At 42.5% G+C, this 20,885-nt stretch overlaps 1 protein-coding gene and 1 long non-coding RNA gene across 3 annotated transcripts; one reads left to right on the forward strand and one right to left on the reverse strand.

The window, feature by feature from the left end:
• Positions 1–10,865: 10,865 nt before the first annotated feature.
• LOC124048198 (Golgi to ER traffic protein 4 homolog) lies at positions 10,866–15,756 on the forward strand. The gene is made up of 9 exons (XM_046368724.1): positions 10,866–11,369; positions 12,319–12,397; positions 12,532–12,613; positions 12,718–12,867; positions 12,965–13,103; positions 13,212–13,352; positions 13,455–13,530; positions 13,651–13,723; positions 13,866–15,756. Exons 1-9 carry the CDS (start codon positions 11,227–11,229, stop codon positions 13,958–13,960), a joined length of 978 nt encoding a protein of 325 aa, XP_046224680.1. The 5' UTR covers positions 10,866–11,226; the 3' UTR covers positions 13,961–15,756.
• A 1,591-nt stretch (positions 15,757–17,347) lies between these two features.
• LOC124047568 lies at positions 17,348–20,439 on the reverse strand. 2 transcript variants are annotated; one of them, XR_006841109.1, is made up of 3 exons: positions 20,174–20,439; positions 19,633–19,710; positions 17,348–17,731 (listed from the first exon to the last, which is right to left on the reverse strand). It is a non-coding gene; the product is annotated as an uncharacterized LOC124047568 (long non-coding RNA). The 2 variants fall into 2 exon arrangements; XR_006841110.1 differs by lacking the exon at positions 20,174–20,439 and adding an exon at positions 19,852–19,897.
• Positions 20,440–20,885: the final 446 nt, after the last annotated feature.

The raw sequence follows: 20,885 nt of genomic DNA on the forward strand, positions 1-20,885 counted from the left end.
CATAGAGGGCTTGGGCTATTGCATGATAGCAACCAAAACCCACGTAGTTCAGTTTCTAACATTCCATCATTGGTTACTCTGAGAGTTCCTCATATTGACATTGGCCGCTGCCTCAGGGCCTATTGTACTAACCTTGGAAAAGTCATTCCAATTTCTACTCCTTCCTCTATTACTAATAGGGATAGACCAAATGGTGCAGTTCTATGCAATTTTATAGCCATACCAACTATATCAATATCAACCATCAGACAGGGCCTGCAACCACCTACTGAAAGTTGGAGATTTCTCGTGACTTTAAAAATCGTAAAGGACTTGGGTTGATGCATCTGAACATTAGGACTGTACTTCCTAAACTAGATTACATCAAGATCTGGGCTATGCAGATGAACCTAGACACTCTGGTATTGACTGAAACTTGGAACTCTTGAGATATTCTGGACTCTGAAATTAAAGATGCACTATGCAGAAATAGCTCTGCCATTTCCTGGTTGCTAAATTCTAATAGTTCACCTAATATAAGTTTATGTGACAAAACAAGCAAGTATAACAGAGAATAATTGTACTATCTAAACCCGTGTGAAATATTGTATTTTCAGCTGTTTGAAGCTGGTGTACAAAACCGAAAGTACAAGACTCAAAACAAAAAAAACATGGAACAGATCTACCGCTTCTTAGACTTGCTTTCAATGAGCATTACAGAACTATAATAAACATGTGAAGTTGGTCGGGTTGCCCAGAAAGTGACATATTGCATCTTTAATATTGAGGGTTATAATGTGTTCAGCACTGACAGAGAGGGTAGAGGTGGTGGAGTGGCCATTCGTATAAAACATATTTGCTGTTTCTTATTAACTGAAATTCATTTACCTCTGCCAACTTTTTTTGCCCCTATCTTCAAGCCTTTGTCTGGGGAAAAATGTATCCATAACTGTTATATGGTTCTATTGTCCTCCCTCGGCTAACCTTTTGTGCACTTGAGGAGTTAACTAGTTTCTTGTCTTCTTTTACTAAGTCAGAAGTTATTATCCTGGGTGACCTAAATTATGATTGGTAAATGCAGGCTTCAGACAATCTAAAAGACGTGTAATGATGAAAAACCTGACTAAACCTAAACCAGCTGGTGACTAAGCCTACACGGTCCAACCCTAAAGATCTTTCAAAGTCAACTCTGATTGATCTTATTTTAACAAATACACCAGAGAAATCTACATAGCATACAAAACATTAAGGACACCTACTCTTTTCATGACACAGACTGACCAGGTGAAAGCTATGATCCCTCATTGATGTCACATGTTAAATCCACTTCAATCAGTGGAGATGAAGGAGAGGAGACAGGTTAAAGAATTATTTTTAAGCCTTGAAACAATTGAGACGTGGATTGTGTATGTGTGGGCAAGACAAAACTATTGAAGTGAATTTGAACAAGGTATGGTAGTAGGTGCCAGGCGCACCTGTTTGTTTCAACTACTGCAACGCTGCTTGGTTTATCACGCTCAACAGTTTCTCATGTGTATCAAGAATTGGTAGAGTCCGTGTTCTGACGAATTGAGGCTGTTCTGTGGTAAAAAGGGAGGCGCAACTCAATATTAAGAAGCTGTTGCTAATGTTTGGTATACTCAGTGTGTTTCTACTGGAGGCTTCACGCAAGACACTAGATACCATTACCCAGTTGTTTGTGTTAGAGATGTGAGAATACACAAATCTGAGCCTTGTGTCATCACAGAGGCTATTTAAAAACTACAGTGAACAGGGTTTTTTACATGTGATCTTGATTATATTTCCGCTATCCCTGATCCTGATTTATCTTTCAGCCTTTTTGCAGATGTCTTAAATAAAATAAATATGCCATTTAGCAGACGCTTTTATCCAAAGCGACTTACAGTCATGTGTGCATACATTCTACGTATGGGTGGTCCTGGGAATCGAACCCACTACCCTGGCGTTACAAGCGCCATGCTCTACCAACTGAGCTACAGAAGGACTCTTCAATACTATTGTGGATAATCATGCTCCCTTGAGATGGTTTGGGATGAGTTGGACCACAGAGTGAAGGAAAAGCAGCCAACAAGTGCTTAGCATATTTGGGAACTCCTTCAAGACTGTTGGAAAAGCATTCCAGGTGAAGCTGGTTCAGAGAATGCCAAGAGTGTGCAAAGCTGTCATCAAGGCAAAGGGTGGCTACTTTGAAGAATATAAAATATATTTTTTATAAAACACTTTTTTGGTTATTACATGATTCCATTTGTGTTATTTCATAGTGTAGATGTCTTCACTATTATTCTACAATGTGGAACATAGTATAAATAAAGAAAAACCCTTGAATGAGTAGGTGTGTCCAAACTTTTGACTGGTACTGTATGTATTCATGCTTGCTGACATTTCAATCAATCAAATGTATTTATAAAGCCCTTTTTGCATGAGCAGATGTCACAAAGTGCTTATACAGAAACCCAACCTAAAACCCCAAACAGCAAGCAATGCAGATGTAGAAGTACAGTGGCTAGGAAAAACTGTTTAAAAGACATGAACCTAGGAAGAAACCTTGGCTCTGAGAGGTGGCCAGTCCTCTCTTGGTTGTGCCGGGTGGAAATTACAAGAGTACATGGCCATTAAAAGGCCAGATCAATCTTCAAGATGTTCAAACGTTCATAGATGAACAGCAGGGTCAAATAATAAACACAGTAGTTGTAGAGGGTGTAACAGGTCAGTACCTCAGAAGTAAATTTCAGTTGGCTTTCAATTGCCGAATACTCAGAGGTCGAGACAGCCGGTGCGGTAGAGAGGGAGAGAGAGAGGGCGAGAGAGGGTGGAAAACAGCAGGTCGGGGACAACGTATCACATCCAGTGAACAGGTCAGCATTCCATAGCCGCAAGCAGAACAGTTGAAACTGGAGCAGCACGACAAGGTAGCACATCTGGTGAGCAGGGCCAACCAGGCAGGATATAATCCCACCAAGTTTGCTAAAGCACAGCCCCCACACCACTGAAGGGATATCAACAGATCACCAACTTACTACACTGAGACAAGGCTGAGTATAGCCCACAAAACTCTTGTCCACCACAAAAGCCAGAGGGGGTGCAAAACCAGACAGAACTATACTCAATCATAAGACCTACTGAAGAGATGAGTAAAAACTTAAAGGTAGAGACCTAGTCTGCATCTCTCACATGGATAGGCAGAACATTCCATAAAAATGGAGCTCGAAAGGAGAAAGCCCTGCCTCCAGCTGTTTGCTTAGAAATTCTAGTGACAATAAGGAGGCCTGCGTATGGTGACCATAGCGTACGTGTAGGTATGTACGGCAGGACCAAATCGGAAAGATAGGTAGGAACAAGTCCTTGTTGTGTTTTGTAGGTCAGCAGTAAAAACTTGAAATCAGCCATTGCCTTAACAGGAAACCAGTGCAGAAAGACTAGCACTGGAGTAATATGATATAATGTTTTTGTTCTAGTCAAGATTCTAGCTGCCGTATTTCGTACTAAGTGAAGTTACCAAGAGGTAGAATATATGGTGAAATCAACAGTTGTCCTAAAACCTTGAGGAACACCAAAACTTACCATTGATTTGTCAGAGGACAAACCACCCACAGAGACAAACTGATAACTTTCCGACAGATAAAATCTAAACCAGGCAAGAACTTGTCTTTGTGGACCAATTAGGGTTTCCAATCTCTCCAAAAGAATGTGGTGATCGATGGTGTCAAAAGTGGCACTAAGGTCTAGGAGCACGAGGATAGATGCAGAGCCTTGGTCTGACGCCATTAAAAGGTAATTTATCACCTTCATGAGTGCATTCTCAGTACTATGATGGGGTCGAAAACCTGACAGGAGCATTTTGTATCCATTATTTGTCTTCAGGAAGGCAGATTTTTCTCACATTTTTGAGAGGAAAGGGAGATTCAATATAGGCTGATAGTAAAAAAAAAATGTTTTTTTAAGTTTGGCTTTTGCAGGAGAGGCTTTATATTTTATTTTTTAGTGAGTTTGGTATACATCCAAAGGATAGGGAGATGTTTATTATGTTCAACATAGGAGGGTCAAGCACAGGAAGTAGTTCTTTCAGTAGTTTAGTTGGAATAGGGTCAAGTAGGCAGCTGGAAGGTTTAGAGGCCATTACTATTTTTGTGAATGTGTCGAAAGATACAGGATTAAAGAAATCCTATGTCCTGGCAGTTCTGGGTATTACGAAAAGGTTCAATTTAGATCCTTGGTTAGGTGGTTAACTGATTTTTGTACTCTGAAGACTTTGGGTAGGTGGAAGGGCATTTAGGAATCTTTGGGTTGTCAGAGAATTTATATCGCAGCTTTTGATAATCTTTGGTTGGGGTTTGAGCAGATTATTTGTTGCTATTTCAAACGTGATAACATGGTGGTCCAATAGTCCAAGATTATGAGGAAAAACATTTAGATCCACACTATTTATTCCATGGGACAAAACTAGATCCAGGGTATGACTATGGCGATGTGTATGTTTGGAGACATGTTGGAAGTAATTGAGTAGGCGGCATAGTTTTCATGACTAGAAGCTTAAAAGACGAAAACGCAGTCATGTTTTTTCCGTAAATTCAAATTTGAGGTCATAAATTTTAGCAATACCTCCGCCTTACTGGGATGCGGAGGGAGATTTGGTCACTAGTGTAACCAGGAGGAGAGTCCTCATTTAACACAGTAAATTCAAATCAAATCAAATTTTAATTGTCACATGCGCTGAATACAACAGGTGTAGTAGACCTTAGGGTGAAATGCTTAATTACAAGCCCTTAACCAACAATGCAGTTTAAGAAAATACCCCCCCCAAAAAGTATGAGATAAGAATAGCAAATAATTAAAGAGCAGATGTAAATAACAATAGCGGGGCTATATACAGCGGGTACCGGAACAGAGTCAATGTGCGGGGGCACCGGTGTCGAGATAATTGAGGTGATATGTACATGTAGGTAGAGTTATTAAAGTGACTATGCATAGATAATAACAGAGAGTAGCAGAAGAGTAGAAGGGGAGGTAGCCATAGAGTAGAAGGGGAGGTAGCCATTTGATTAGCTGTTCAGGAGCCTTATGGCTTGGGGGTAGAAGCAGTTTAGAAGCCTCTTGGACCTAGACTTGGCGCTCCAGTACCGCTTGCCGTGCGGTAGCAGAGAGAACAGTCTATGTCTAGGGTGGCTGGATTGTTTGCCAATTCTTAGGACTTCTTCTGACACCGCCTGGTATAGAGGTCATGGATGGAGGGAAGCTTGGCCCGGTGATGTACTGGGAATTATGCCCTACCCTCTGTAGTGCCTTGCGGTCGGAGGCCGAGCAGTTTCCATACCAGGCAGTGATGCAAGCAGTCAGGATGCTCTCGATGGTGCAGCTGTAAAACCTTTTGAGGATCTGAGGACCCATGCCAAATCTTTTCAGTCTCCTGAGAGGGAATAGGTTTTGTTGTGCCCTCTTCAGAACATCTTGGTGTGCTTGGACCATGTTAGTTTGTTGGTGATGTGGACGCCAAGGAACTTGAAGCTCTCAACCTGCTCCACTACAGCCCCGTCAATGAGAATGGGGCTGTGTTCGGTACTTCTCTTCTTGTAGTCCACAATCATCTCCTTTATCTTGACCACGTTGAGGGAGAGGTTGCTGTCCTTGCACCACACAGTCAGACCTCTCTCCCTATAGGCTGTCTCATCGTTGTCTGTGTTCAGGCCTACCACTGTTGAGTCATCAGCAAACTTGATGATGGTGTTGGAGTCGTGCCTGGCCATGCAGTCATGAGTGAATAGGGAGTACAGGAGGGGACTGAGCACGCACCCCTGAGGGGTCCCTGTGTTGAGGATCAGCGTGGCAGATGTGTTGTTACCTACCCTTACCACCTGGGGGTGACCCATCAGGAAGTCCAGGATCCAGTTGCAGAGGGAGGTGTTTAGTCCCAGGGGCCTTAGCTTAGCGATTAGCGATGAGCTTTGAGGGCACTATGGTGTTGAACGCTGCCCTGTAGTAAATGAATAGCATTCTCACATACAGTGCCTTGCGAAAGTGTTCGGCCCCCTTGAACTTTGCGACCTTTTGCCACATTTCAGGCTTCAAACATAAACATATAAAACTGTATTTTTTTTGTGAAGAATCAACAACAAGTGGGACACAATCATGAAGTGGAAGGACATTTATTGGATATTTCAAACTTTTTTAACAAATCAAAAACTGAAAAATTGGGCGTGCAAAATTATTCAGCCCCCTTAAGTTAATACTTTGTAGCGCCACCTTTTGCTGCGATTACAGCTGTAAGTCGCTTGGGGTATGTCTCTATCAGTTTTGCACATCGAGAGACTGACATTTTTTCCCATTCCTCCTTGCAAAACAGCTCGAGCTCAGCAAAGTTCAAGGGGGCCGAACACTTTCGCAAGGCACTGTAGGTGTTGCCTATGTGTTGATGTGAGCTTTGATCAGCCTTTCAAAGCATTTCATGGCTACAGACGTAAGTGCTATGGGTCGGTAGTCGTTTAGGCAGGTTACCTTAGTGTTTTGGGCACAGGGACTATGGTGGTCTGCTTGAAACATGTTGGTATTACAGACTCAGACAGGGAGAGGTTGAAAATGTCAGTGAAGACACTTGCCAATTGGTCAGCGCATGCTCAGAGTACACATCCTGGTAATCCGTCTGGCTCTGTGGCCTTGTGAATGTTGACCTGTTTAAAGGTCTTACTCACATCGGATGCGGATGGCTTGATCACACAGTCGTCTGGAACAGCTGATGCTCTCATGCATGTTTCAGTGTAACTTGCCTCAAAGCGAGCATAGAAATTATTTTGCTCGTCTGGTTGGCTTGTGTCACTGGGCAGCTCTCGGCTATGCTTCCCTTTGTAGTCTGTCACATCCGACGAGCGTCTTAGCCGGTGTAGTAGGATTCAATCTTAGTCCTGTATTGACCCTTTGCCTGTTTGATGGTTCGTCAGAGGGCATAGCGGGATATCTTCTAAGCTTCCAGGTTAGAGTCCCACTCCTTGAAAGCGGCAGCTCTACCCTTTATCTCAGTGCGAATGTTGCCTGTAATCCATGAGGACGGACTTCCTCGATGCACTTATACTTGTAAGCAGGAATCAGGAGGATAAAATGATGGTCAAATTTGCCAAATGGAGGGCGAGGAAGAGCTTTGTACGTGTCTTTGTGTGTGGAGTAAAGTTGCTCTAGAATTTTTTTCTCCCTCTGGTTGCACATTTATCATGCTGATAGAAATTAGGTAAAACTGATTTAAGTTTCCCTGCATTAAAGTCCCCGGCCACTAGGGGAACCTCCTCTGGATGAGCGTTGTCCTGTTTGCTTATGGCGGAATACAGCTCATTGAGTGCGGTTTTAGTGCCATCATCAGTCTGTGGTGGTATGTAGACAGCTTCGACAAATACAGATGAAAACTATCTAGGTAGATAGTGTGGCCTAGAGCTTATTACATTTACATTTACATTTAAGTCATTTAGCAGACGCTCTTATCCAGTCATGAGACACTTAACCTCGAGACTTCCTTAGATATTGTGTACCAGCTGTTGTTTACGTATATGCATAGGCCCCCGCCCCATGTCTTACTAGAGGCTGCTGTTCTATCCTGACGATATAGTTAAGAACCCGCCAGCTGTATGTTCTTAATGTCGTCGTTCAGCCACGACTCGGGTAAACACAAGATATTACGGTTTTAATGTCCCGTTTGTAGGATATACGTGCTTACAGTTCGTCCCATTTATTTTCCTAGCGATTGAACGGGACAGAAGGCAAAGGCTGATTAGTTACTCGTCGCCTGATCCTCACAAGGCACCCTGATCTTGTTATGAAAAATCTCTGTTTCCTTCTTCAGCGAATGACAGGGATCTGGGCCTGGTCGGATATCTGTAGGTTATCCCTCCCGTCCGACTCATTGATGAAAAACTCTTCTGAGGTGAGTAATCGCAGACTTGAGCCATGTTTCAGTCAGGCAATCACATTAAGGTCACATCAAGGTAATGATCAGTGATTAGTTCATTGACTATGACTGCCTTGGAAGTAAGGGATCTAACATTACATAGTCCTATTTTGAGATGTGAGATATTATCACAATCTGTGACAACCCGTCATTCAGAGCAAGCCCCACCTGTTTAGCAAAAAAAACAAATAAATAGAGATATTTTATTGCCTGTTTAGCATGTTATTTTGTCATTGATATGTGTCCCATATCAGTTTGCAAGCAATTTTAAAAATCTTCATACAAATATGGTCTCTTTTATGCTTTCTTGAGTAAGGCAGCTCCAAAATGCAGGTGTTTCATCCTAGCTCAGTGCTTTCTGTGGTGGTGGGGCAGCCAGCGGAAAATACGGAGCGAAGTGGTTGGTAATGTTCTCTAGTTGCATAGTGATTAGCTCAGTGTTTTCCCACTCATGGGGACACTACGTCACCGCAAAATCTATGGGGAGAGCTCGAAAATTGAAGCTCCTTGAGTGCTGCCATAGAGTTACATTATAAGTGCCCATCCAAGAAGGCTCAAGGTCAATGGCCACAGATAAAATGATGTCAAGTCACATTATATCTACCGTAGCTTTGATGGAATGAGGCCTCCCGAGTGGGGCAGTGCATCGCAGTGCCACTAGAGATTCCGGGTTCGAGCCCAGGCTCTGTTGCAGCCAGCCGCGACTGGGAGACCCATGGGGCGGCGCACAATTTGCCCAGCATCGTCCGAGTTAGGGGAGGGTTTGGCCGATAGGCATTTCCTTGTCCCATTACGTACTAGCGACTCCTGTGGCGGGCCGTGCGCAGTGCACGCTGACACAGTTGCCTGTTTACAGTGTTTCCTCCGACACATTGGTGCGGCTGGCTTCCGGTTTAAGTTGACATAAGCAGTGCGGCTTGGTTGGGTTGTGTTTCGGGGGACGCTCTCGGCTCTCGACCTTCGCCTTTCCAGAGTACGTACGGGAGTTGCAGCAATGAGACAAGACTGTAACTACCAATTGGATACCATGAAAAAGGGGTATAAAAAAGCTTTAATGGAATGATCTGGTCAACATCATACTTTCAAAATCATTTTCAATCCTTGTCATATGAAGATAAATTATAGATAAAACGTATCCATGCTCATCGGCCATTGGACAAGTTCAACAATGAGTGGTTTGGAAGGAATCAGTGGCGGTTAACTGCAAGTGTTACTAAAGCCAATCACTAGTGTGCTAATCAGTGGAGTGGGATGTGGTCCAAGTCTGGGTTTAAGGGTCTCATTTCCAAGCTTAAAAGGATAAACATTCATGCTGTCAATCCAGCATGATTTCTGTCGGGTGCAGAACAACTGGAAATTCGGGAACTGGGAAATCTCAGACTTCAGTGAGTTCAAGACACCTGTGAACTCAGAAAACAATGAGCTCAGACTGGGAAAATACATTTTGAAAGGTCATCCAACTCAGAATTCCAAGTCTGGAACTTAGGCCTCTTTCTAGACCCCCGACCTGAAGATCACTGACGTCATGATTCAACCTTGCCCCCCCCAGTTGTCCTGAAAGCACCATAAATCCAGAGAATGCCAGTCCTTGATGACAAATTGTGTTGACAAAATTTGCTCACAAGGACAGCCGCGTGCCACCTTCTTGTTCAAGTGAGCAAGGCACAGCAAGGTGAGTCCAAAAATGTATTGTATGCTGCTGCATATATGATGTAATATGCCAGGGAGATATGTATACTGTAGCTAAGAAAGTAATAGTAAGTGTATATTGTGTAGTAAGCTGTTAGCAGCCTATGTGCCTCACCCTAATAATTTGGTCCCTTTTCTCCCTATAGCCTGTTTTAGAGAAATGTAATCATTGAATATTGTAAGAGTTTTCATTGTTTGCTTATACGACCCCTTTATTTATCCTACGGTTCTGACTTGGTGCACAGGGAGAATACTGTAAGAACAGCCCATGTTCTGAATTATGTTGCTGTACATTTCAAAAGTGCTGAACAAATAGTTACATTGACTATGTCCATCCTAGCTCGCTCATTCTGTCTTAATCGAAATTACGGATTGCCTCTAATCTGCTCGTTGTCCCCTTATGCTATAGTTTGTACATCCTAATTGTCAATAGAAACCACATTTGTTTAAGCAAGTCAGCCATATCAGCTGTGTTTTTTTAAGGCCGTAAATGAGGCTGAATGAACTGTTTTTGTGCCAGACAAGGCTCCGCTGATAGCCAGGTGTAGCAGTGGTAAGGATTCACTCCATGGTGCTGAAAAGAAAGCTCTGCTGTTGGGACAGCTTTATGTAGGCCCTAACAGTTTGTGGGCACCGTTTGAAACCGTTACAGTGCAATTAATGTATTGTTTAGTGTTGTGTCATGGCTTTGGCATCTAAAACATGTTTTTGTTTGTTTGCCCCACCAAGATTTACATGCTAAAATCTCCACTGATCACAATCTCTTTCAATATCGACAGGAACGGAGGAGGTATTTTATCCAGTGAGACTGCTAAGGCCAACACTGCCATGTTAAGTTTTGTCGGACCTAGACCGAGGCACTGTCTCTATAAAAAGCTGAGCTGACTGCACTGACTGTGCTAGTGGCAGACTCAACTAAACTGGCCTGCACCCTATCTCATTGTGACCGTACATTTTTTTTAAACAACATTTTATCACATAAAAAAGGTAACTGTAATAAAACGGTGAAAATGTGTTAAAACCCCAAATTTGTGAAATTAAAGTGGCCTAACTTTAGAAGGGAATCTGGTCACTAACACCCCAGACTCTATTTGATAGTACCTGACTTGGATGTAAACAACACAAGGTCATAGCCAAAGATATAGTATTTATAGATTTCCTTCGGGGAACGCCTCCTCTGTGAAGTGCGCATGTGCACAAACCTTGCACTCCTTCTAAACAACGTTATTTTTTAAGACTTTGGCAAAGAGTAAAGTCTATAAAACTTAATGCATTGTGTTCGTAACAGATTTTCGTTTTCGGAACCGAAAATGTATTCATCGATGAGAACATTTGCAGAATGTCGACACAGTTTCACCCAGTTCCATCATCTCCCACTACTTGCCACTGGACTTCCTCTCTACCATATTTGGTGGTGAGAAAACGTTCTGAACGGATGCTTCAGCTTTATAACCCCTGTGGCGTGTCTGTGTTGCCCATTCTGTCTGTGCCATAACCATAACTAACTACGGCAAGTAAAATGGGTCAATGCTAGGTATTTTTTGTGTATCCGCTTTCTGCACTGTCAGTGTCAACGTTTGGTTGTTGGGCCGAGTTGCTGGGAACAAACAATAATGATGTCGGAGCAGGAGGCTCTGAAGTGCTCCAATGCAAGAAACCGTGGAGGGACGCAGCGGGTTGAAGGGAAACTGCGAGCCAGTGTGGAAAAGGGAGATTACTATGAAGCTCACCAGATGTACAGAACCTTATTTTTTAGGTAAGACATTTCAATTTTCGTTAGCCCGGTGAGATTATTAGTTCGCTTTTGGGCCTCCCCTCTCCAGATCGTTATGCTTGTTAACCTTGCTGCCTACATTTTAGTGTATGATTGGTATATTCAAGGTACTGCCCCACCCACTCGGGTCAGTCCTTATTTTTGTTTGGACAGTTTTTTGCGTCAATCACTCCAAGTCACAAAATGGGACACAGCATGCGAGCTAGCCTAGCTAATGTCGCAATATACGCTAGCTAGCTAGCCAGTCCATCTCGTTTTTCTAACTGGTTACCCATAAGTGTATTTCTTTGTCTAGTAAAGATACAGTTCACTGACCTGACACACTGATAATCAGACTGTCATCTCCAGCCCAGTAACATTCATGTCAGATACAAGTAGTAGCTAACGCTAGCTGGCTGTCTCGCTAGCTAGAGTGTGTGTAGTTAGCCAACGTGAGCAGGCTAGTTTGTTTTAGCTAACTTACATGTCCTAACCAGCTAACTAGCTAGCTAGTCGTCTTTGCTACACAGTCACAATCAATTTAGCTATGGGTGTTGGTATTGCCCATGGTTCCTAACCTTCCATCACTATTGTAATAGCGATGGTGTCATCAGTCATTGGGTGTAATTCATTCACTTACTGTTGTACTTAAATGTTTTTGACTGTCATGACAGGTAGCCTAACTTCACATGAGAACTGTGTGTGCCTAGTAACTGACAGTTAACTGCGATTCACTGTCGTGTATTGAGAAATGTTGGCCCAGTGACTGACTATTACTTTTCGGCCCTCATTATTTCATAGGCAGGGGGACCTCCAGACTAACATCCATACTGTCACTCGGCTGATGTAAAAAGGGCTTTATAAATACATTTGTTTGATACTGTCACTTGCTTAGCCTGGTTTCAATTCAGTTTGTCAGTGACATGACATTTGCCATCTCTGTTTGACACAGGTATATTTCACAAGCAAAGCACACCGATGCCAGGGAGTTGATGTACAATGGCGCCCAGCTCTTCTTCAGCTACAACCAGGTATAAGAAGTCATGACGCTGGGGCATTCATTGCATTTCGGCTGTTTTTGTGGCATTGGCTACAGCAATTTTAATTATCCACAGCTAAACAGTTGTGAGTTCTGTGGCAAATTACAGGTGTTTGTCATCCACAGCTTAACAGTGCTGCAGACCTGTCAATGTTGGTGCTAGAGTCTTTGGAGAAATCTGAGGCGAAGGTGGAGGATGAAGACTTAGGTGAGCTAACGTGTGTGTATATAATGAATTGTAGTTAAACAGTATGAACACAGTGTCAGTGTGCCGTAGTCGCTGTGTTAAGCTCCTCTGGGTTGTAATTTCAGAGCACCTGGCTAAGCTGTTCAGTTTGATGGACCCCAACTCCCCAGAGAGAGTAGCATTCGTGTCCCGCGCACTCAAGTGGTCCACAGGTGGCTCAGGGAAGCTGGGCGCCCCCAAACTGCATCAGCTCCTAGCAGTCACCTTGTGGAAAGGTATTCAGTAGAAAACTCTGAACATTAAACTGCAAGGTTATCATTTTCATGTTTCCTTGAACAGAGGTTGCATATGATATAATTCTATCTGTTTTAGAGCAAAACTACAGTGAGTCTCGCTACCACTTCTTGCACTCCTCTGATGGAGAGGGATGTGCCCAGATGCTGGTGGAGTACTCAACGCAGCGGGGCTTTCGCAGTGAGGTGGACATGTTTGTGGCACAGGCCGTACTGCAGTAAGTCTGTCTCCCTGCACCCTCATCTGTTTTCAATCTGTCAACAAAAGCTGCTTGTTCTGCTGTTTAATCGCTTGTTTACCTCTGCCCCTCCCTCTTCCTGCTCAGGTTCCTCTGTTTAAAGAACAAAAACAGTGCGTCTGTAGTGTTCAGCACATATACACAGAAACACCCCTCAATAGAGAAGGATCCTCCCTTTGTGCAGCCCTTGCTCAACTTTATCTGGTTTCTCTTGCTGGCAGTGGATGGGTAAGGCCTTATTTATTCAACCACCAAAACCTTCAGGGAATAAAACCGTGTTTTTCCAGGTTCTCATAAATATGCCTCAACTTTTTCTGTTTTCCTCTGCAGAGGCAAATTAACAGTGTTCACAGTGCTATGTGAGCAGTATCAGCCTTCCCTGAAGAGGGACCCTATGTATAATGAGGTGAGCTTGACCCTTTAATGAGTGTTCCTCATGTAGCAATGTAACTCTGCATGGTGTCTAATGATTCCCCCTCCATTTCTCCTCTACCCCTCCTGTTACATTGACTGCCTGCTGCATCAGTATCTCGACAGGATAGGACAGCTTTTCTTCGGGGTGCCACCCAAACAGTCTTCATCATATGGTGGATTGCTAGGTAAGTGATTGTGACTCATCACTTAAATACCAGGCATGAACTAAGCAGTATTTTTACAAACTCATTCTGATCACCATTGAAAGCTACTTTGGTGAAACGGTATGTTTATGTGTTTCATTCAAGTATGTTCTGTATCTGTCAGGAAACCTGTTGAACAGCCTGATGGGCTCAGGTGAGGGTGAGGATGAGGAGGGAGAGGAAGCACAGGAGCACGGCAGCCCAATTGAGCTGGACTGAGAGAACACAGGGTAGTGCAAGGCTGACCCCCCCCCCCCCCCCCCCACATCCAACAAGAACCTGAACAAAGAGCAGGCCAAACTATCCCCTCAGTACTGCCTGGACTGCGCCAAAATGCAAACTCCTTTCGTTTGAGTTATGTTTGTTTTTTTATATAGTTTTTGTTTCTTCGTTTTTGGACAATTCTCTGTGTAGGTTTGTTTCTTTAAAAAGGATAAGAGAGCAACTGCAATCCTTCCTTCCCTGGACTTATTTTCTCTCATCCACAGGGACAGAAAAGATTCAACAATGGCTGTGTATTCATTTCAGTCATAATTCAACTCGTAAAATAACACATCAGCCTGGGATACTACAACAACAAAGAACCTTTTCATTCTAGGGAGTGCTGCTTTTTCTCCTCATATACCATGCATCTTCCACAGGTGCAGGTAGTAATTTTTATTCAAGAATTACTATAAACAACTTGTAATGTGGTAGTTGCATGGTGTAGAGACATACCTGTCAGGCATCGTACACCTGGCTGCAAGCTAAAGCCGGACTTGACCATTACTCATAATCCATATGAAAGATTACGTGTGTTTACGTCGACAGGAGTAGGCGGGTAGATGGCACAGGAGGTTGGTGGCACCTTAATTGGGGAGGACAAGCTCATGGTAAATGGCTCGAGGGGAATGGTATAAAACACATGGTTTCTATGCGTTTGCCATTCCATTAGCGCTGTTCCAGCCATTATTTGGAGTCATCCTCCCCTCAGCAACCTCCACAGGTAGATGGGTATGCTCAGGTCATATACCTGTGTGTGTTAAATGTGTTTGGCATGCTCATGTGAATGCGAATCAGAACCCCCCCCCCCCCAATACATTGTCAGATTGAGTTGGTGACTTCGCCATTTTGTCAGTCCAGATATTTGAGACCAGAAAAAAAAAGAAATTTAAAAATACTAAGATAAAAACAAAAAAAATCCCAGCTTACTGTGGAATTATATTGTCTATATCCAGAAGCTTAATTATTAATCTCACATGGTTTTGTTTAAATATACCCCAGTATCCAACATGAAGATTCCTTTTGCGTGTATACAGTGGTTGTTTAAGCCAGGTCTTTGACATTTTCCACTTAACTAACTTTATGTGTTTTGGGAATTTCTTGAATTCATGTTTAAGAAGAGTGGTGAAAGGTTCTTATCTATTTTGGAATTATAACTGCTATTGAAATTGTCACGTGACTCTTCCAAGCTAACAGACACATCCTTCAGATATTATTGTAATGTAACATCTTTGATAATAGCCATGATGTCCATAAGTGTTACTACTATAACATATGCCATTTAGCAGACGTTTTTATCCAAAGCTACTCTGTGCGTCTATTTTACATATGGATGGTCCCAGCAGTAGAACACACTACCCTGGCTTTTCTAGCGTGTTGCTCTAGCAACTGAGCCACAAAGGATCACTACAAATATCTCATCTTTAAAAAATAAGTTCATGCCATTGGTTACATCATTATTCAATGCACAAACTCAACAAGATAAGTTGCCTGGATAGCATTAAAGGCCTGAATATATATTATTCCTTCTGGTGTGTGAGTATGTACGGTAATGCGCAGAATATTTAGGGAACACTACCGGAGTTGAGGAATATGTGTCATCAAAGGCTTTTTAGACAGACCAGGGCTCTGGCAAGCAAGCCAGCATGGTGAACATAACATTTGATTTTTGATTATTTAATTTGAATGCAAATGGGGGTTGTTTGCCTTTTTAAATGATTCACTAATTGAGTAAATAAACACAAATGGTGATAGCTTTTCTGTCCTCAGTCTTTTTAAAGAGTGCTGTGCTTGAATGAGTTGGTTGCTTTCGGAGGAGCCAAAACAAATACCCAATATCACTATTTAGTTTTTTTTTTTCTCAATCATGTATGTTCAGACATTATTACAATAATATACAAAATGTTAGCGCAGAATGGAGAAATGTAATTTCAGTAGAAATACACAAGTATACAATCATTTGAAATGGAGTAAAGTTTAACGTCACTGTATGAATCAGTTATCTATAATGTTCGTTCATGGCATAGTAAGGAGCCCTTCCTATCTAGGATCAGTCTAGACTGGAAGAGGGAGTGTCATATCAATCTGGAAATGAATTGATCAATTGATGTAACTTATTGGCTGGAGGCAACAAACCTAGTTTACTAGGTCCAAATGAAATACTGTTAAATCTGCAAGTGTACAGTCCTCTAGGGGCCTAGTTGACACCTAGTGGGCACTAAACAGATGCAGTTTTAAGGTGAGACAATCTCTACAGGGGATGTACAGTGTCTTCAGGAAGTATTCATACCCATTGACTTATTCAGCCTGAATTCAAAATTGATTTAAAAAAATGTTTGTTTCACCCATCTACACACACTACCTCAGAATGACAAAGTGAAAACATGTTTTTAGAAATGTTTGCTAATTCATTGAAAATGAAACACAGGCATCTAATTTACATAATTTTTCACACCCCTGAGTTGATACTTTGTAGAAGCACCTTTGGCAACATTTGCCCATTATTTTCAAAATTCTTAAAGCTCTGTCAAATTGGTTGTTGATCATTGCTAAAACAACCATTTTCAGGTCTTGTAGATTTAAGTCAAAACTGTAACTAGGCCACTCAGGAACATTCACTGTCTTCTTGGTAAGCAACTCCAGTGTAGATTTGGCCTTCTGTTTTAGGTAGACTGAACTAGGTTTTCCTCTAGGATTTTGCCTGTCCTTAGTTCCATTCCGTTTATTTTTTATTCTGGAAAAACTCCCCAGTCCTCAACGATTACAAGCATGCCCATAACATGATGCAGCAACCACTATACCTGAAAATATGGAGAGTGGTACTCTGTAATGTGTTTTATTGGATTTGCCCCAAACATAACACTTTATATTCAGGACAAAAAGTTAACTTGCTTTACCACATTTTTTGCAGCATTAATTCAGTGCCTTGATGCAAACAGGATGCATGTTTTGGAATATTTTTATTCTGTTCAGGCTTCCTTCTTTTCACTCTGTCAATTAAGTTAGTATTGTGGAGTAACTTCAATGTTGTTGATCCATCCTCAGTTTTCTCCTATCACAGATATTCAACTCTGTAACTGTTTTAAAGTCACCACTGGCTTCATGGTGAAATACCTGAGGGGTTTCCTTCCTCCCCAGTAACTGTGTTAGGAAAGACGCCTGTATCTTTGTAGTGACTGAGTGTATTGATACACCAAAGTGTAATTAATAACTTCACTATGCTCAAACAGATATTCAATGTCTGAGTCATTCAAAAAAATCACGTTAGACACTTATTACACACAAAGGGAGTCAATACAACTTATGTGAGTTGTTAAGCAAATCTTTACTCCTGAACTGATTTATTTTTGACAAAACAAAGGGGTTGACTGCTTATTGACTCAATACTTTTCAGCTTTATATTTTTTATACATTTGTAAACATTTTGAATAACAATTCCACTTTGACATTATGGGGTATTGTGTGTCGGCCAGTGACAAAATAATCCAAATGTAATCATTTTACAATTCAGGCTGTATCACCAAATGCTAAAGTCAAGGGGTGTGAAAACATTCTGAAGGCCCTGTAGATGTATGGGACAGGGGATGTAAGTCGCTCTGGATAAGAGCGTCTGCTAAATGACTTAAATGTAATGTAAATGTGATGGCCTCAGGTCCTAGACTGCAGGGTGAGGTGTTGAACCATGTCTGGCTGCTGGGCCTGGCGCTTGATGAATTCTAGTGTCCTCACCTGTCAAGAAAAAGAGGGCAACTAAGAAATAAACCATATTCTGTGTTGTGTATATAGAGATAGTGAATATCTCTCCATGTTTTGTTCTTGCACTCAGAGAGGTGCGTGTGTGGCTCAGATTCCACAAGTTGAGTTTGTTGTTACGTAGCTCCCCATGAGCCAAGAGGCAGCCAAACAGAGAAGGCTAGACTACCCTGTCTACGAACACTCTATGGCACAAAGAGGAAGAACACGAAGGGATAAGAGAGGACAGTTAAGTAAAACATGTTCTATGGAAAAATACAAAGAACATGTATAAGCAGCGACTTTGACTCCAATGATTCTTTCATTTCCCTTCTATATTTCTGAAGTGTACTCTGAGAAATCAATATCATATGGTCCTCTGTAGCTCAGTTGGTAGAGCATGGGCTTGCAACATCGGGATAGTGGGTTGGATTCCCAGGACCACTCGTACTTAAAATGTATGCAAGCATGAGGCGGCAGGTGGTTAGACTAGTGGTTAGAGCGTTGGGCCAGTAACTGAAAGGTTGCTGGATCGAATCCCCAAGCTGACAAGGTAAAAATATGTTGTTCTGCCCCTGAGCTAGGCAGTTAACCCACTGTTCCCCGGGTGTCTTTGGATGTCGATTATGGCAGCCCCCCGCACCTCTCTGATTCAGAGGGGTTGGGCTAAATGCGGAAGACACATTTCAGTTGAATGCATTCTGTTGTAGGACAGACTCTGGATAAAAGGGTCTGCAAAATGTTGTTGTTGGTATAAAGTACCAGTCAAAAGTTGGGACACACCTAATGATTCAAAGTATTTTTTTTATTAATAAAAAAAACAACTTTTTTACATTGTAGAATAATAGTAAAGACATCAAACAGGGTAGGGGTGGGGTAGGGTAGGGGTGGTATACAGCAACAACAGGGTAGGGGTGGTATGCAGCAACAACAGGGTAGGGGTGGTATACAGCAACAACAGGGTAGGGGTGGTATAGAGCAACAACAGGGTAGGGGTGGTATACAGACGAAACGACAGTCCATCATTACTTTAAGACACGGAGGTCAGTCAATCCGGAACATTTCAAGAACTTTGAAAGTATTCAAGTGCAGTCGCAAAACCAAGAGTCACGTTTGGAGGAAACCTGGCACCATCCCTACGGTGAAGCATGGTGTTGGCAGCATCATGCTGTGGGGATGTTTTTCAGCAGCAGGGACTGGGGGACTAGTCAGGATCGAGGCAAAGATGAAAGGAGCAAAGTACAGAGAGATCCTTGATAAAAAACATGCTCCTGAGTGCTCAGGACCTCACACACAAATGCTTCACAATGTATTTCTTTGTAGGTTATATCCTTAAAATAATAGGCCATACCATCTGGTTTGCACTTAGGACAATGACCCAACAGGACAATGACCCAACAGGACAATGACAACAACAGGACAATGACCCAATACACCTCCAGGCTGTGTAAGGGCTATTTGACCAAGAAGGAGCGTGATGGAGTGCTGCATCAGATGACCTGGCCTCCACAATCACCCGACCTCAACCCAATTGAGATGGTTTGGGATGAGTTGGACCGCAGTGTGAAGGAAAAGCAGCCAAAAAGTGCTCAGCATATGTGGGAACTCCTTCAAGACTGTTGGAAAAGCATTCCAGGTGAAGCTGGTTGAGAGAATGTCAAGAGTGTGCAAAGCTGTCATCAAGGCAGAGGGTGGCTCCTTTGAAGAATCTAAATTCTAAAATATCTTTTAACATTTTTTTGGTTACTACATGATTCCATAATTGTTTTTCATAGTTTTGATGTCTTCACTATTATTCTACAATGTAGAAAATAGTTGTACAAAATAAAGAAAAACCCTTGAATGTGGTGTGTCCAAACTTTGACTGGTACTGTAGATAGTGCTGTGGTGTGACAAACCCTGACAAAAGCAGCAGTCTTATGGGAGTGGCTCCCCCTCATCACACGGCTTGTCTCCACGGCCAGCTGGTTCACAGCCTGAAAAGAAGACAATAAGTTGAGGTGCATGTACAGTATGCGCTCTGTGTGTAACCTTTGGGAAATTATTACAACGTTTAACTAGATCGATATCAACTGTCAAAAGAAGTCGGTTTGTATTGCAATTACAGAACTACATACAAGTTAATAAAGGTCAACCATGTCTAGGTGTGGTCTTGGTGTCGCGTGTATGTATGTGCACACACAGATAAGACGATGTTGATAAGGGCTTATGAGGGAGTATGGTTGGCCCCTTGGCTGTTCTCACGTGGAGGGGGGCGGGGGATCACTGTTTGTCAGCCTTGGAAATGCAGGAGGAGAAGTAGTGCATGAGGACCCAGAGGAGGGGTAGTCAGTCAGACACTCACCATGCGTATGAAGCCATTGATCAGAGTCAGCGCGCTAAAGACACAGAGAGAGTAGGGTCACTTTATAACACACCCACCCACAGTTGACTACTTACTTTACAGAGTTGTGCATGGTCTTGCAGACGTGCAGTAGAACATGGAGGATAACAGGGTCTCTAGTGTGCTCCTGTTGGTGTCTGAAGGGACAGACAGACAGACATTCGGGATAGACATATGGATACATGCACAGAAGCAAACTGAGTTCACATAGAAAAGAGTTGAAGAGATATTTAGCTTGGGTGTCATTAGCCACGTAGCATGACATCAACGAATGTGTTGCCTAAACCAGACATACTTAATGAAGATGTCCATGATGGAGAGACACACCTCCACCCTGACGCTGTCCTTCTGGGACATGTCCACGAAGGGAAGGAAACGTGCCTAAGGAAGAATCATAGAGAAACGAATTAGATCGATCCACTGACAAACATGAGTGATTGTGTGAGATTGGAGAATATCAAACCAAGTCCTACCATGGAGAAGAAGATAGAGAAGTCATGAAAGTAGGTGAGGATCTTCCTTATCACGGACTGGAGCTGAGCATGAGCATCCTCAAAGGCACGATCCGGCATAATGTGCTTGATGATGTCAGAGAGCAGAGTGTTGACCTCACGTTTCTGAGAGAAATAGGAAATAAGGATTATACTAGCATGAATCATTTGGAGACCCTGATGCTTACAACTCTTTCATTGGTAGTCTGTTTTGGAATGGGTGGCCAGTAATAAACTGGTCCTGAACATCGCTAAAACTAAGAGCATTGTATTTGGT

This window comes from Oncorhynchus gorbuscha, linkage group LG11, assembly GCF_021184085.1.
Source record: "Oncorhynchus gorbuscha isolate QuinsamMale2020 ecotype Even-year linkage group LG11, OgorEven_v1.0, whole genome shotgun sequence".
Taxonomy (NCBI): Eukaryota; Metazoa; Chordata; class Actinopteri; order Salmoniformes; family Salmonidae; genus Oncorhynchus; species Oncorhynchus gorbuscha.